This window comes from Lutra lutra, chromosome 10 (genome assembly GCF_902655055.1).
Source record: "Lutra lutra chromosome 10, mLutLut1.2, whole genome shotgun sequence".
Taxonomy (NCBI): Eukaryota; Metazoa; Chordata; class Mammalia; order Carnivora; family Mustelidae; genus Lutra; species Lutra lutra.
In genome coordinates, this window is record NC_062287.1 from 54,127,651 (window position 1) to 54,144,052 (window position 16,402).

Below are 16,402 nucleotides of genomic sequence, written 5' to 3' on the forward strand. Positions count from 1 at the left end.
GAAATAGGTGGGGTGATGCAGGAGTCTACAGGATGTCAGAGCCTGAGTGGAGTTGAGAGGTACTGCATTGTGGTGGGAGCAACAGCAACAACAGACTGGTTGCATACTGGGAACTGACAAAATAAGTCAATATATGAAAGACAATGGAAGTCAGGTTTTTCACTATCAAAGAAGGGAAAGGAAAAAACTAGAGCTGTTTGGGGCGCCTGGGTGGCTCAGTGGTTAAGCCGCTGCCTTCGGCTCAGGTCATGATCTCAGGGTCCTGGGATCGAGCCCTGCATCGGGCTCTCTGCTCTGCGGGGAGCCTGCTTCCTCCCGTCTCTCTGCCTGCCTCTCTGCCTGCTTGTGATCTCTCTCTCTCTCTGTCAAATAAATAAATAAAATCTTTAAAAAAAAAAAAAACTAGAGCTGTTTGATTGAAATTAGATTTATCAGTATGAACCCACAGTTTTCAATATATAGAAATAAATATAGATATAAATATGTGTACATATAAATGCACACACATAATATAGCAGTAGCATATCTAGTACTCAGATTGTAGCTAATTATTACTTTCCACTAATGGAATCAGGGTTCCTTGGAAAAATGGCTGACCCCACGGCTAGAGGAGGAAAAGTACAAAATGAGCTTGGTAAATATAAGACTTTTTACTCCTTTTTGTTATATCTTTAACAGAAAACAGAAAAACTAAAGCAAAAATAATAACAATGCAATGTGGGGTTTGTAATGTAGAGAAATAAGATGCAGGATAACCATAGCACAGGATGAGAGAGACAAAACAGAAGTGTACTATTCTAAGATTCTAACACAATATGGGAAGTGGCGTATTACTTCAAGACAGACTGTTACAAATTAAAAATGCAAAATGTAAGCTCTAGAGCTGAGTTCTCAACCAAAGGCAGCTTGCCTCCTCCTATTTCCACAGGTGGCGATCACTGGAGACCTTTTTCATTGTCATGACGGGCTACAACTACTGCTATTTAGTAGGCAGAGGTCAGAAATGCTATAAAACATCCCATAATACACAGGTTAGCCCCTCATAGTAAAGAATTATCCGGCCCAAAATGTCCATATGTGACAGTTGAGACCCAACTCTACTACTATTTAAAAAGTATCTATAGGGACACCTGGGTGGCTCAGTGGGTTAAGCCATTGCCTTCGGCTCAGGTCATGATCCCAGGGTCCTGGGATCGAGTCCCGCATCGGGCTCCTTGCTCAGCAGAGAGCCTGCCTCTCTCTCCGCCTCTGCCTGCCTCTCTGCCTGCTTGTGTGCTTTCTTCCTCTTTCTTTCTGACAAATAAATAAATAAATAAAATCTTAAAAAAAAAAAAAAGTATCTATAAAAAAAGTATACACACACACAGCTAAGAAACCAATGGAAGAGATAAAATAAATCTTTTTTTTTTTTTAAATCAATAAATCCGGGCGCCTGGGTGGCTCAGTGGGTTAAAGCCTCTGCCTTCAGCCCAGGTTATGATCCCAGCATCCTGGGATCGAGTCCCGCATCCGACTCTCTGCTCAGCAGGGAACCTGCTTCCCCCTCTCTCTGCCTGCCTCTCTGCCTACTTGTAATCTCTATTAAATAAATAAAAAATTTAAAAAAAAATCAATAAATCCAAAAGATGAGAAAAGAGGGAAAAGGAAACAAAGAACAGAAAGGATGAATAAAAACAATTATCAAGATAGAAGAACTTGAACTCAATCATATTGATAATTACATTAAATATAAACAGACTCAGTAATTCAATTAAAAGGCAGAGGTGGTCATGGATTTAAAAAATCCATGACTACCATCCAAATCCATCCAAAAAATCCATGACCACTATCCAAATCCATCCAAAAAAAAGATTTTACTTATTTTATTTTTATTTATTTTTATTTTTTATTTTATTTTTATTTTATTTTTTTTATTTTATTTTTTTATTTATTTACTTATTTTAAAGAGATTTTATTTTTAAGTAACCTCTATACCCAGCGTAGGGCTCAACCTTACAACTCCAAGATCAAGAGTCGCATGCTCTGACTGAGCCAGCCAGGCGCCCCAAGAGATGCATCTTAAACACAAAGGACAGATGGGTTAAAAGTAAAAGGATGAAAAAAGATATATCATGCAAACACTACTTATAAGAAAGTTGCGGGACGCCTGGGTGGCTCAGTTGGTTAAGCAGCTGCCTTCGGCTCAGGTCATGATCCCAGCGTCCTGGGATCGAGTCCCACATCGGGCTCCTTGCTTGGCAGCGAGCCTGCTTCTCCCTCTGCCTCTGCCTGCCACTCTGTCTGCCTGTGCTCACTCTCGCTTCTCTCTCTATGACAAATAAATAAATAAAATCTTTAAAAAAAAAAAAAAAAGAAAGTTGCATGGCGACATTAATATCAAGAAAGGTAGACATTAAAACAAGAAATATCAGAGAAAAAAGGCAACACTTTATAAAAAGGGGGTGATTTCATCAAGAAACAAGTCAAATACACTTCACTAATAAAAGGCAGCAATCCTAAATGTGCATGCACCTAATAAAAGAGATCAAAATACATGAGACGAAACTGATAGTGCTGTAAAGAGAAATGCACAAGGCCACAGTTATAGCTGAAGTTATTCACACTCCTCTCTCAGTAACTGATATTACAAGTAGACCAAAAAAAAAAAAAAAGATTAAAAAAAGGATATCTGAACAATTCTTTTAACCAATTTAACCTCACTGACATGTAAAAGACCAAATAAAAAGTCAATTCTTCTAAAACCATTTACTAAATAATCTAATGCAGTATATACTTCTAGTTGCCCGGTTAATATTCTTTCTCCTCTGCCATTTGTCCTTTCTAACAAAAACCCGTTTTCTCCTCTCAAAAGGATCCACCTTCCTGGGTACTGACATTTATTTTATGGAGGACCCCAAACCAGCCCTAGAGGGCAATTTCTAATTGATCTAAGCCAGTCATGATGGCTCCATTACTCTTGCCAGGAACTAATTTAGGTTAGGGTGTATAACACAGTTGTGTCCAACAAGATTTAAGTTCCTTCTCCTGGGAACTTCTGGGAAAGGTATTCTCTTTCCTAAGACAGATTCACAAAAGGGGACTGATTGTCTCTTCTTTCTGTGCCTGCTGTCATATCTGGATGCGATACATGAAATTGCTGCACTCATTCTGCAACCATGATGTGAGCTACCTGAAAAAAAAGCTGACATACAAGGAAAGCCTAGAAAAAACTTCTTGATGGCTTCGGTGAGCTACCATTTAACTTAACTGGGGGCACCTGGGGGGCAACTACCTTTGGCTCAGGTCATGATCCTGGAGTCCCAGCACTGACTCCTGTATTGGGCTCTCCGCTCCACGGGGAATCTGCTTCTCCATCTGACCCTCTCCCCTCTCACTCTCTCCCTCTCAAATAAATAAATAAAATCTTTAAAAAAAATAACTTAATTGGAACTTCTCTGCTTCTGAACTTTTGGTTTTATGAGATAATAATAAGATAAAAAATTTCTTATTAAAAACCAATTGCTGGGGTGCCTGGGTGGCTTAGTCAGTTAAGCGGCTGCCTTCGGCTCAGGTCATGATCCCAAGCTCCTGGGATAGAGCCCCGCATCAGGCTCCCTGTTCAGTGGAGAGCCTGCTCATCTCTCTTCCTCTGCCTACCACTCTGCCTACTCGTGCTCTCTATCTCTCTGTCAAATAAATAAACAAAATCTTTAAAGGAAAAAAAATTGCTCAAATTTATATGAAGTCATTCAATTACTTATCAAATTTTGCAATTCAGTTTATGTATTAATAACCCAGGGCTCCAAAACAATCAAACATCTGAATGCCAAAAGAATACAGGCAACAGTGAATAGCACTGAAGCAAACATAATAAGCCATATTTGGAGACATTAAATACAGTTTAGGCTACACAGGTATCTGAATAAACACGAACTGCTTGGAGTTTTAACATGAGCCCCAAGGAAAGAATGAAGCCAAAAACACACTAAAAAAAAAAAAAAAAAAGGAAAAAAAAGTCATTTAAGTGAAGGGGAAAGAAGTTATACAGCTTTAAGTCTTACCTGTGTTTTGTTTTATAGAGATTAAAGGAAAAAACCTAGTATTAAACAACTGACTGATTCAACAGTATGCCGTTCAAAATTTTTTTTAATCCTAGAAATTACACTCCTTCCCCCCCAACTTTTGTGAATAGGAGGAACAAAGACTTAATAGTGGAAACGTACTAGTAAAATATTCTAAGATGATATAGTTCAGGGAACTAAAATATAATATTTAGCAACCTCTCCCCCAAAATTCCATCCCTCAGGGAGCTTGGGAGGCTCAGCTGGTTAAATGTCTGACTCTGGCTCAGGTCACGATCCCACAGGTCTGGGATCAAGCCCCAAGTGGGGTTCCCTGCCCAGAGGGGACTCTGCTTCTCCCTCTCATTCCCCCTTTGTGCTCTCTGTCAAATAAATAAATAAAATCTTAAAAAAAAGAAAAACTCATACAGTACTTACAAAAAAAAAAATTCCAACCCTCTGATTTGGTAATCCTGCTCCTGAAAACTGGTTCTAAGAGAGGGCTCAATTAAATTCACAAAGATATTTGCTATAGGTAAATCTATAATATCAAAATCTAGAAATACTCTAAATACCCAACATTGAGAGAATTTAATAAACTACAATAGAAAAAGAAATATTAAATAGCATTGAAAATAACTAGGGTAATTTAGAAAAATAGAAGAATGTTTTGAAGAAAGTATGATACCAAAGGGAATATGAGTTTTTAATTCTAAATAAATAATTTACTCACATAGGTAAAAATGCATTAATACATAAAATGGAAAGTTCTATTGTGATACAGTGGTAGGATTACTGATGGGTTTTTGTTCTCTGAAATTAATCCATTAATACTTTAAGGTTTTAAAAAACTTAGATGCTAAATGAGGATCATTTTGAATTGACAGGGTTGGGGGATTTCGTAAGGAAAGGATTTCATGAAACAGAAATATTAAAACGGGAACTCCATTCAGGGAGACCCTAAAGAAAATCAATATAGTGAAGAAAACAGGAGTTTTCAGTGGAAACAACTGAAAGCAATTATGTTACTCAGGTTGAAGTGGGGTCAAGGACATAAAATAAAAGGTCAGTGGAAGACAGATTCAGTATTGGATAAATAATTCATGAAGTCCACAAAAGAATATAAGTTGAAGAATGACATGAAAGAAAATTTCTCTCACCAAAATATGAGAAAAGACAATGGCAACAGGATTTATCTGAGAAGCATGTAGAATAAAAAGTAGAAAGGTCACGGTAATCAACCTGTGTGGTTTATGAGGAACAAGAAGAGACACACAGATTCAAGATATAACAGAAAAGGCTATGCAATTTATAGGGGAAAAAAGGGAAGGAATCAAATATGAAGCAGTCATCTAATAAACTTCCTTCTATGCACATAAAGCACATTTCAACTTATCAGCCTCATTTTGTATTACCAGCACCAGACTTAAAACCACCAAATTAAAAATTATCTCTTTCAACACTAAAGTGCACAGTGTGTATGTGTATGTTACTTTCCATTAAACAGAAAGAGAAAATATAATTATGTACATACGTGCTTACATATTTAAAAAACATAAAAACAAATAAAAACTAATTAAAGGGAAAAAAAGGTTATTAAAAATGTTCAATTCCATTTGAGCCCTGGGTGGCTCAATCAGTTAAGTGTTGGACTTTAGCTCAGGTCATGATTTCAGGGTCCTGAGATCAAGCCCCACTTAGGGGACAGTCTGTTTGTCCCTCTCCCTCTCTCTGCCCCTTTCCCCCACTCGTGTTTTCTCTCTCTCTCTCTCTCAAATAAATAAATCTTTTTAAAAAAAAATATTCAATCCCACATCTCCCGAAAACAATCAGATTTAAATCTGATCAAGCTTCTTGATTTAACTACCAGTTTTATGGAAGGAAATACATGGAACAGGAGCACTTGTTAAACCACTCCATGGGGATAAAAATCAGTAAAATCTAGACTATAGGAAACTCTCATGAAAAATGACAGATTTCTTCAACAAATAAACTGCAAAGGGGGAAAAAAAAAGGAAGATAGACTTATAAAGTTTAAAAAGACATAACCTGGGCGCCTGGGTGGCTCAGTGGATTAAGCCGCTGCCTTCGGCTCAGGTCATGATCTCAGGGTCCTGGGATCGAGTCCTGCATCGGGCTCTCTGCTCAGCAGGGAGCCTGCTTCCCTTCCTCTCTCTCTGCCTGCCTCTCTGCCTACTTGTGATCTCTGTCTGTCAAATAAATAAAATCTTTAAAAAAAAATAAAAAATAAATAAATAAAAAGACATAACCATATCAATCAATGTATGGACTTTGGATCCCAATTAAAATTTTTTTAAGCATGATCAAAGAAACTTGGATAAGAACTAAATATTTTATTATATCAAGAAATTATTGTTAAAAATCCTAGGTGATAGTGGCATTGTGAGTTGTGATCTTTTTTTCAGGGATACATACTGAAGTATTAATAGTTGAAATTCTCTGCTTCCAAACATTCCAGGTCAATGGTGTGTGGAGGGAAATAGCATGTATAGATGAAATAAGACTGACCATATACTGCCTATCTCTGAAGCTGGGCAATGGGCTCATGGGGGTTCATTCTACTGGTCTCTCTACTTACATGTGATTGGAATTTTCCATAATAAAAAAAGTTTTTAAGTCATCCTTCAAACTTTTATTTTTTATTTTTTAAGATTTTATTCATTTATTTGAGAGAGAGAGAGCACAACCAAGAGAGCACAAGCAGGGGAAGCAGCAGAGGAGAGGGAGAAGGAAACTCCCCCCTGAGCAGGGAGCCTGATATAGGGCTTGATCCCAGGACCCTGAGATCACAACCCCGGCCAAAGGCAGCCATTTAACTGACTGAGCCACCGAGGCACTCCTAAATCATCCTTTAAACTTTCAGATGACCAACCCCAAATAACCACTCTCATTGGCAAAATTTTAAGAATTCCCATATTTGAAATATTAAGGGTTTCCTTTCCATCCCCTTGGCATAAACCAACCATAAGAACATACCCCCTACCTTTGGAACCATCTCTACACTTTTAAACATGGAATTACCTACCAAGTTGCTGCCATTAAGACTCTTCCCCCCCCCTTTACCACCAGCTGCCCTTACAAGAATAACCAGAGACAGATACATCAACTCTGAAATAGCCTGTCTCTAGTCCCCGACAAAATTAGACACTGAATGCCCTTGTCCCCCAGTTAGCCACACTGAAGCTGCTACAGAAGCCCTACAGTCAGAATGACAGCTCTGGTCTGTATATTACCACTTCCACTAATATTTACCTTTTTTAAAAGGAATTGCTTTAATTTTTTTGGCACTAGTAATAGCTAAATTAAATATCTCAAAGACTCAAAGGAATCATAGTTTCCCTGAGTATCTGCATTCATGAGTTTATTTTTATAGCTCTCATGTTCTATTGAATTCCAGTGAATTTCCAAGAAACCTCTGAGATATTCTGTTCAATTCCCCAATAACTACCTGAAGCTCAAAAGGATACAGAATACTATAAGAAGCAAAGGAGAAAACAGGGAAGTCCTAAGTTCCCAAGAGTTTCAGAAGATACCTAGAAAAAACAGTGTGAGAAATAGAAGAACGGAATATTCATTTTGCCTAATGATACTTCATTAGTAGTGGGATTCCTGGGTGACTCAGTCTATAAGTGTCTGCCTTTGGCTCAGGTCATGATCCCAGGGTCCTGGGGCAGGGGGGGTGGTCTGCCTCTCCCTCTGCCCCTCCCTCTGCTAGGGCGCGCTCTCTCTCAAATAAATAAATAAAATCTTTAAAAAAAAAAAAGATATTTCATCAGTGGCCAAGAGAACCTCCCCCTTTTATCTCAAGTAATAACATCTTTCTTTGGAAGAACAGTAATTCTTCTAATAGTTCAATTAAACTTCAACAAACTGTGTGATGAGTACTGGATGGAAAAAATAATTATCAGTGGATGATAGTTTTGATACAAGGATCACTCAGGTAAGGACAGAGGTGGCCGTCCCTTCTCCCACCTTCAAATTTTAAAATGATGAATTTGGATTATTTTTGTAACTAACATTTTCAACAAACTTTCTTATAAAACTTATTATAGTTTACTGCTATGCAAATAGAAAAGTTGGAATTTTTTTTAATTACTTAAAATAACAAATAGAAAATTTCAAGACTACTATTTTCTGTCCTTGATTGAGACATTAAATAGGTATGAGAGCCAGGAAATAATGACAGCTGCTTTCACATCCTAGCACTGGAGCTATAAAGTAAAGGAATACTGATGGCGTTGCATCTATATAGCTTCTTCCTTGCCTACGCAGCTGCAGAGAACACACTAAACATTACTAAAACAATGATGAAAAATACTTCTGTTTTCCTATGCTAGTGCTTGCATTCACTACTAGTTCATAAACTAGGACACTTTCAAGTCCTATGTATTGTTCAAGTAAAATTCAATGAAAACTAAAACTAAGTTGTATTCCATATTGTCTCTATGATCCCTTTGATAGACCTCAACCATGAGTGTGATTTCTGTACAGTACATGCTTCTCTCCCATCCCCATCTGAAGACTCACTAGCACTAAGAAAAAGATTTCTGAAAGTATGCTATCTGGCTTTCATAGGGAGGAAGACAAAGATATGGAAGAGAGCTAAACTTATTTAGGCTAATATGGAACTAAGGTTTCCACATTTCCTTTCCTCTGGAATTACTAAGAAGCAATTGTTCTTCAGGTCAGCCTTAGCTCCTCTTAATATCTCCCATCATCCACCATACAGAAAAACTTAGGAAGACTGAAGAAAGGGTGAATGACATGTCCCTGAACTCATCCTCTTCCTCCTGCTTCTTATCATTGGGTTACTTACTCTGAAAACGTTGTATACTTAATGTTTCCCCTAAGAATCTTTTTTTTTTTAATTTTTTTTTTTTTTAATTTGGCAGACAGAGATCACAAGTAGGCAGAGCGGCAGGCAGAGAGAGAGGGAGGGGGAACCAGGCTCCTCGCTGAGCAGAGAGCCTGATGTGGGGCTCAATCCCAGGACCCTGAGATCATGACCTGAGCAGAAGGCAGAGGCTTTAACCCACTGAGCCACCCAGGCACCCCCGCCTAAGAATCTTGAGTAAGACTGACTCAAAGAACTGTATGGGTCCACTCATACACAGATTTATTCAATAAATACAGTACAGTATGAGAAATGTATTTTCTCTTCCTTATGATTTTAATAACACTTTCCTTTCTCTAGCTTACTTGACTATAAGAATACAGTATTTGATGGCTACAACATATGAAATATATTGATTGTTAATCAGTAAGGGTTCTGGTCAAAGTAGGCTATTAGTAGTTAAATTCTGGGGGAGTCAAAGTTATATGTGGATTTTCAACTGTGCCAGGGGTCAGTGTTCTAACCCCTGTGTTGCTCAAAAGTCCATTGTAATTTCAAGTTCCTCATTTAAGAATTGCTGATATAAAAAGCAGGGATCCTCATACCCAAAGCAGAAAAATATACCCAGCTGGTTGTCTTCAAAATCCCCATACACCACAGGTACAGAATTACATGGCAGGTCACCACTCACCTTGTGCTACTGTTGACATGACCACGGATGGTGTGGAAGATACCACAGCTGTCACTGCAACTGTGTTAGGAATAGGTGATGGTGTAGAACTGCTGCTGCCACTGCTGCTACTACTGACCAGGGAGGATTGTGAAGCAGTTATAACCACTGGTGGCTTCTGGGTTGTGGAAGCAATGACTGATGTTGGTACAAGCTTAGTGACTGCTGCATAGTTATGGGATTTGGAGAGAATGTTGGGCACGAAGGTTGAGCTTGGTGATGTGGTCACTATAATAACCTAAGGAAGGAAAAATAAGTTATTTTTATGAACCCACTATACTACTAACGTATCTAGACTCATAGTTACATATAATCCAAAAATAGCTTATGAAATATGAAGAAACAATTCACCAAAGAAAAATACACAACTAAAAATATGTGTAAGCTTTCCTCTACTAGTAACCATCAAAATATGTTTAAAAGAAACAATTTTTACCAACCAAGTATTTTTAAAAATAATGTTCAATGCGGTATAAGATACCGTGAAATAAGCATTTCAATATACTGCTTAGGGAGTATAATACGTACAATCTTTCTAGAAAGTAATTTGCATAATCATTCATTTATAAATATTTGTTGAGCATCTACTATGTGCCAGGCATGGTTCTAGATGCTGGGGATAGTGGAATGAACAAAGCAGACAAAGTTCATACTTTCATGGAGCTAAATTCTTATAGGCGGGGAAGAAAACAATAAACAAATTAGAAAATATATGTCACATATATGTCATATAGAGATAAATGGAACAGACACTAAGTAGGGTAGGAAATAAAGAATACTGAGAGTACTGTATTATTGTTTATACAGGAGTCCATGAAAATCTCTCTGATAAGGTAACATTTGAGCAGAAGCTAGAAGTAGGGGTGTGAACCATGTTGCCACCTTGAACAAGTGCTCCAATGGCATAGAAAACAGCAAATTAAAAGGCCCTGAGGCAGAAGCAAGCTTGGTATCTTCAATAAACTTCAAGGACTTAATGAATGGGACCGGAATTTAGGACACATTGAGTAGTAGGAGACAGAATCAGGGATGTAATGGGAGACCAGATGATATAAAATAATGTTGATGCTATATACCCTTGATATGATAAATGAAAATGGCACTTTATCAAAACCCCCAAGCCCTAGTCTAATGATGAGAAAACATCGGACAAATTCCAATAGTGGAGCCTCCTACAAAATATCTGACCAGTATTCTTTAAAATACTGGTCAAACGAAGTCTTTAGAAGCTGTCACAGACAAGCGAAGTCTTGAGAAACTTTCACAGCCGAGAGGAACCTAAGAAGACATGACATGTAAATGTAATGTGGTATCCTGTAAGAGAGAAATCTGAACAAACTATGGACTTTGGTTAATCTTAATGCATCAATACTAGTTCATTAATTACAACAAAGTACCACAGTAATATAAAATGTTAAGAACAGTGGAAACTGAGTATAGGGTATATGAGAACTCTCTGCACTATCTCCTCAATTTTTCTGTAAATCTAAAACTATTCCAAAAAATATTTTTAAAAAAGCATTATTGCTGCTAGATGAAGAGTACAGTAGGGCAGAGGTAGTAGAAAGAGGGAGACAATTAGGATGCTCCTGGAATAAAGCAAGCAGAGATGATCGTGACCAAAGTGTTTGTAGTAGAAGTGATGAAAAGTAAAGATTCTGAATATACATTTTTTTTTTTTAAAGATTTTATTTATTTGTCAGAGAGAGAGGAGAGCGAGCGAGCACAGGCAGACAGAATGGCAGGCAGAGGCAGAGGGAGAAGCAGGCTCCCCGCCAAGCAAGGAGCCCGATGTGGGACTCGATCCCAGGACGCTGGGATCATGACCTGAGCCGAAGGCAGCTGCTTAACCAACTGAGCCACCCAGGCGTCCCAGATTCTGAATATACTTAAAGATAAAATGAAGAGGATTTGCTCATAGCTTGATACAGGGAATGGAGGGAAAAAAGAAGCAGGAAAGAGACTTCAAAGTTAGCCTGTGTGGCTAGAAAAGTGTAGAAGACATAGGGAGGCAAAGAATTTCAGATGAGAAAAACACAACAGAGCAAAGGACCTATAGTTGGAATCAGCATGATGTATTTAAAAACAAAGAAAGTCAGTGTAGCAAAAACTATATAGAGTAAGGAGAGGTTGGCAAAGTATGGAGAGGCCAGGTTATACTTATAAGCTGGAGTAAAGGATTTAAATTTTATACTAAGTACAACAGGAAGCCATAGGGGGATTTTTAAGTGAGGAAACAACAAAATTTGATTTATATTTTAAAAGATGATTCTAGCTGCTATGTGGTGAGTGCCAAAAATGGAAGCAGTGAGACTAGTAAATATACTGTTGCAGTAGAGCAGGCACGAAATGATAGAGGCTGCTTGGACTAGGGTATTAATAGTGGAAATAAAGAGAAGTGATCACATGTAGATTCTTTTAAGAGGTAGAGTCAATAGGACTTGTTGATGTAGAGAAACTATAGGCCTAAGGAAAATAACATAATCAAGATGAACTCCTAGAGCTAATGTGCATTAGCTAAATTTCAATCTCCCCAAAATTCTGTAACACAGACACTATTATTATCCCCATTTTACAGCTGAGAACACAAAAATCATTTACACAACTATAGTATCACAGTTTTATTCTGGGTGGGCATAATGGTGGTATGGTGATAACCAAAACAGACCAGAGTTTCTTTTTCTTCTTTCACCAAAATTCCCTCTACCTATCTAGGGCAGAAAACTGTTTTGAAAAATCCAAAGAAATTAAGGGGGAAATTCTCTTTCATTTTCACATTAGTCCTAAAGAAGGCCTGATACTACATCAGTTGGTCAAAATTTACTGAGTATGTCTGCACTCAATCCTGACAATTCAAAGATGGCTATATCATCACTATTTTAACTATATCATCATTATTATACATTTGAAGTGTCATGGAGAATTATAAGACGTAACTACATATCCACTACTTTAAGCAGTTTGTTAATTATTTGATGAGTTTAGACAGATATCTAAGTCTTGACCAGCAAACATCTATATAGAGTTGACCAGCACACTTCTAGATAGACTTAGCAAATATCTATATAGCATTATTACAAAAACAATCAAACGCTATCATATAAACTGAGAAGAAATAGACCAAAATGGTAAAAAGACCAGAAGTTTAAGAGTCAAATGAACCTGAGCTTAATTCTGCTTCGGCCACTGACAAATGGCAGGCCCCCAGACAGGTTAAAAATCTCTGGACTCCTATTTTCATCTATAAAATAGGGATAATAATACCTACCTTGCAAATCATTACAAGGACTGAATGAGATAATGATGTGAAGCATCTAACATAGTGCTAGGCACATAGCAGGTGGTCAATATTTGGCAGTCAACAAACAGTAGTTATTATTACTACTACTATTTGGTAAAGGTGTTATGGATCAATTCAATCTGGAGATATATTTTATGTATTCTTTTTTTGTTCCATTAAAAAATGTTACATATCTTTTATATATATACATATAAAATGTTATATATCTTTTCCCCAAATTCTGATACCCCTCAGAATCCAAAGAACTCATAGCTACTACCATAGTCAAACCAATTATAGTGGTAATGGTAATTAGGTTTCACATCTTCACATTTGCCAACTCTGAACTCATAATAGTAGCTTCCTGGAGCAGCGTTTATAAGGACTCTGTGACACAGGTAAGGATTCACCAAGGCTTGGCAGGAAAGTATGCCACAGTCAATTAACAATGTCTGTCATGGGCAAGGAAGGGGAAGCATTCACACTTGTGTCAAATAATTCCAATGTTTAAAAACTAGAGTATCCATGTAGGCTTCTAACATTAAGACAAAATTTCAGCAAAATAAATCTAGAAGTCCTTAAGAGCATTTTTTAGGCTATAGATACAAATGTTAAAATATATTTTAAGATTTCAGTCTGCATGTTGATTTCTGATCTGAAAAGGGGTTATCCAAAATTAGAGATCCACCTTAAAGAAAATGCACCTGTACTTCAAAGTTATGAATTACAACAGGGGAAATAAAGGGATTTTGAAACCAAGTGAACCAAACAGTGTTTATTCAGGCCATAATTCAAATTACTGACCTTCTAGCACTCACAAAAACTCCTTAAGAGTGCTGGGACTTGCACCCTAAGGATAAAATGAAAAATATCAATCAAGCACATGAAAGCATAAAGCTATATTTTGTTGCTTTTTTCATATAAGTGCTGTACCAACGTTAATCTTAAAATGAAGGCACCATATTAACATAGGTGGAAATTTGTCTACCCTGAAAATATATGACCTATTTGAATTTGAATCAAGTCCACAAATTCATAAATAATTATACTTAATGTAAAGTCACTTTACCTAAAATAATTCCTAAGTTGACTTACATAGGATTTGTGAGAAATCAAAGGTGAATGCAGTAATGAAAACAGCCTTACAGAGATTTCAAGAAAGTCCAATTACCCAGCAGAAGGAAAACAAAAAACAAACAAAAATCCCAAAGAAGATCTATTAGTGCTACCATACTCAGCCTGTCCAAGACGTAACAAAACCAATGGCACTGGGTACACATGAAATCAAAGAGTATAGTTTTGCCTCTGGAACATAGTAGATACTCAGTAAATATTTGTGGAATGAATGAGTCTTATTTTTAATTTAATTTGTTTTAAATGTTTATTTTTTAAGTACAGTAGGACAAATCTAAGGTTTTGAGCTTGGAATCTCCTGGTATGGTTCATATGACCGTGGAGATAAATATGCTTATAACATCATATGTCGACAACCTCGACTACCCATTCTCAATTGGCAATTCTGAAGAAAAAGCAAAAATAAAGATATGATAAAGTCATTGAATCAAAACAAAACAAAAAACGCCAACTTCACTTACAGGTGAACCTTCCATCTTTTACAAGTATTTTTATCTATGTCTATCTTTCAAAGAAGATTTGAAAGTTAAAAATGTTAAGGTGACATTTACTAAGCATTCATCATATGTGCTATGTTAAGTACTCTCCATGAATCATCTCGTGTAATTTTCCTGATAACTCTAGGAAGTAAGTACTATGATCTTTGTTTTATACAGAAACTGAGGCTCAAGAGAGCTGGCAGAAATCAGAACTAGGAATCAGATCTATTTATTCATTTTTTCATTCATTCATTCAACAAACATTAATAAACACCTTCTATGAGCTATTCTAAATACTAGGAAATACAGTGATGAATAAGATAAAGTTTCTACCCTCAGCAACATATGAGAAATAGGAAATGAATAAAAATATAATATGATACTAACTGGTTATAAGTATAATAAATAAAAATAAAATGAGTAAGGAAACAAAAAGACATGATGGGAGATGGGTGCTCTTTCAGATATAACTCTGCTACACTGGGATGCCTGGGTGGCTCAGTTGGTTAAGCGTCTGTCTTCGGCTCAGGTCATGATCCTAGGGTCCTGGGATCCAGTCCCGCATCAGGCTCCCTGCTCAGCGGGGAGCCTGCTTCTCCCTCTACCTGCTGCTCTGCCTACCTGTGCTCTATCTCTCTGTCATAAATTTAAAAATCTTAAAAAAAAAAAACAACAAACTTTGCTACACTATTTCTTAAATACCAAATTAAATGAGTAGTTAAGAAGGGGGAAGACAGAGGCGCCTGGGTGGCTCAGTGGGTTAAAGCCTCTGCCTTCAGCTCAGGTCATGATCCCAGGGTCCTAGGATTGAGCCCCACGTCAGGCTCTCTGCTCGGCAGGGAGCCTGCTTCCCTTCCTGCCTCTCTGCCTACTTCTGACCTCTGTCTGTCAAATAAATAAATAAAATCTTAAAAAAAAAAAAAAAAAGAAGGGGGAAGATAGAAGAATTACAAAGTTAAGTCCCAGCAAAAAAAGGGGGGGAGGGCAGTAAAAAATTACAGTAAGCAGACTTATAAACTCATAGAGGAGGCTGATAACACTTAATATAGGGTTAGTCCAGAAAGCATTAACTGTATTATATTATATGAAAAGTGATATTCAGAAGGATTACCTTGGAGTCATCAAAAACAAATGCAAAAACCATGTTCAGTTTAACATTTAAAAAGTTATCAAAAATAGTCAATTTCTACATATTAAGGGGTAATTTCAGTTAATTGATGAATTCATTTGGAAGAGCTCATTCTCAATAGTGCAAATAAATAAAACACTGCCTTACATAAAATACTGGCAAGGAAAGAGAGCTAACATTTTTTTGAGTATACAGCTATTGTTGTACTTTAAAATACCCGATCTCATTTAATCCTCACAGTAACTTTTTAAGATTGGCATTATTCTCATCTCACTAATAGGAAAACAGATTCAGAAAGACCTAATTTATCTCAAGTCATACTAGAAGAACTGGGGTTCCAACTCAGGCCTCTCTGACTACAAAAATTCTTGCTTGATTTTAACACTGTACCATAATGCCTCATCCTGAAACTGAAAACAGAATTACATTCCACAGATCAGCTCATTATTGCTTACAGTTTACTAAGAAAATAATTTCTCATGTATTATGTAATGATATCTTTCCAGGAAACTCAAGGAGGTTCTTTAAATGAAAGTTATTGTGTGTCTGAGGGTTCAAAGATAGGAAAGATCATCTGCGGAAGATAAGAATGTACCTCTCCCTTCCTTCCCCCAAATCCCTCTAAAATGATATGAAGGGATGTTTTTTTTAAAGGGGAAGAGGCATGTAAACCCCTAAGGTCAAAATGGAAAGAAGATAACAGCTGTGAAGTTTTGTAAAGTAGACAACAGATAAGTAGTAATCAATCAAGCATA

General features: G+C 37.0%; 1 protein-coding gene across 14 annotated transcripts in view; it reads right to left on the bottom strand.

Annotated features, from left to right (window-relative positions):
- Positions 1-16,402, bottom strand: part of EMSY (EMSY transcriptional repressor, BRCA2 interacting) — an 87,487-nt gene that overhangs the window by 50,594 nt on the left and 20,491 nt on the right. For all 14 annotated transcript variants that reach the window (XM_047691135.1, XM_047691129.1, XM_047691128.1 and 11 more), the window contains one exon: positions 9,587-9,863. In XM_047691135.1, coding sequence (XP_047547091.1) covers positions 9,587-9,863 — 277 coding nt within the window. The remainder of the gene's footprint in view (positions 1-9,586; positions 9,864-16,402) is intronic.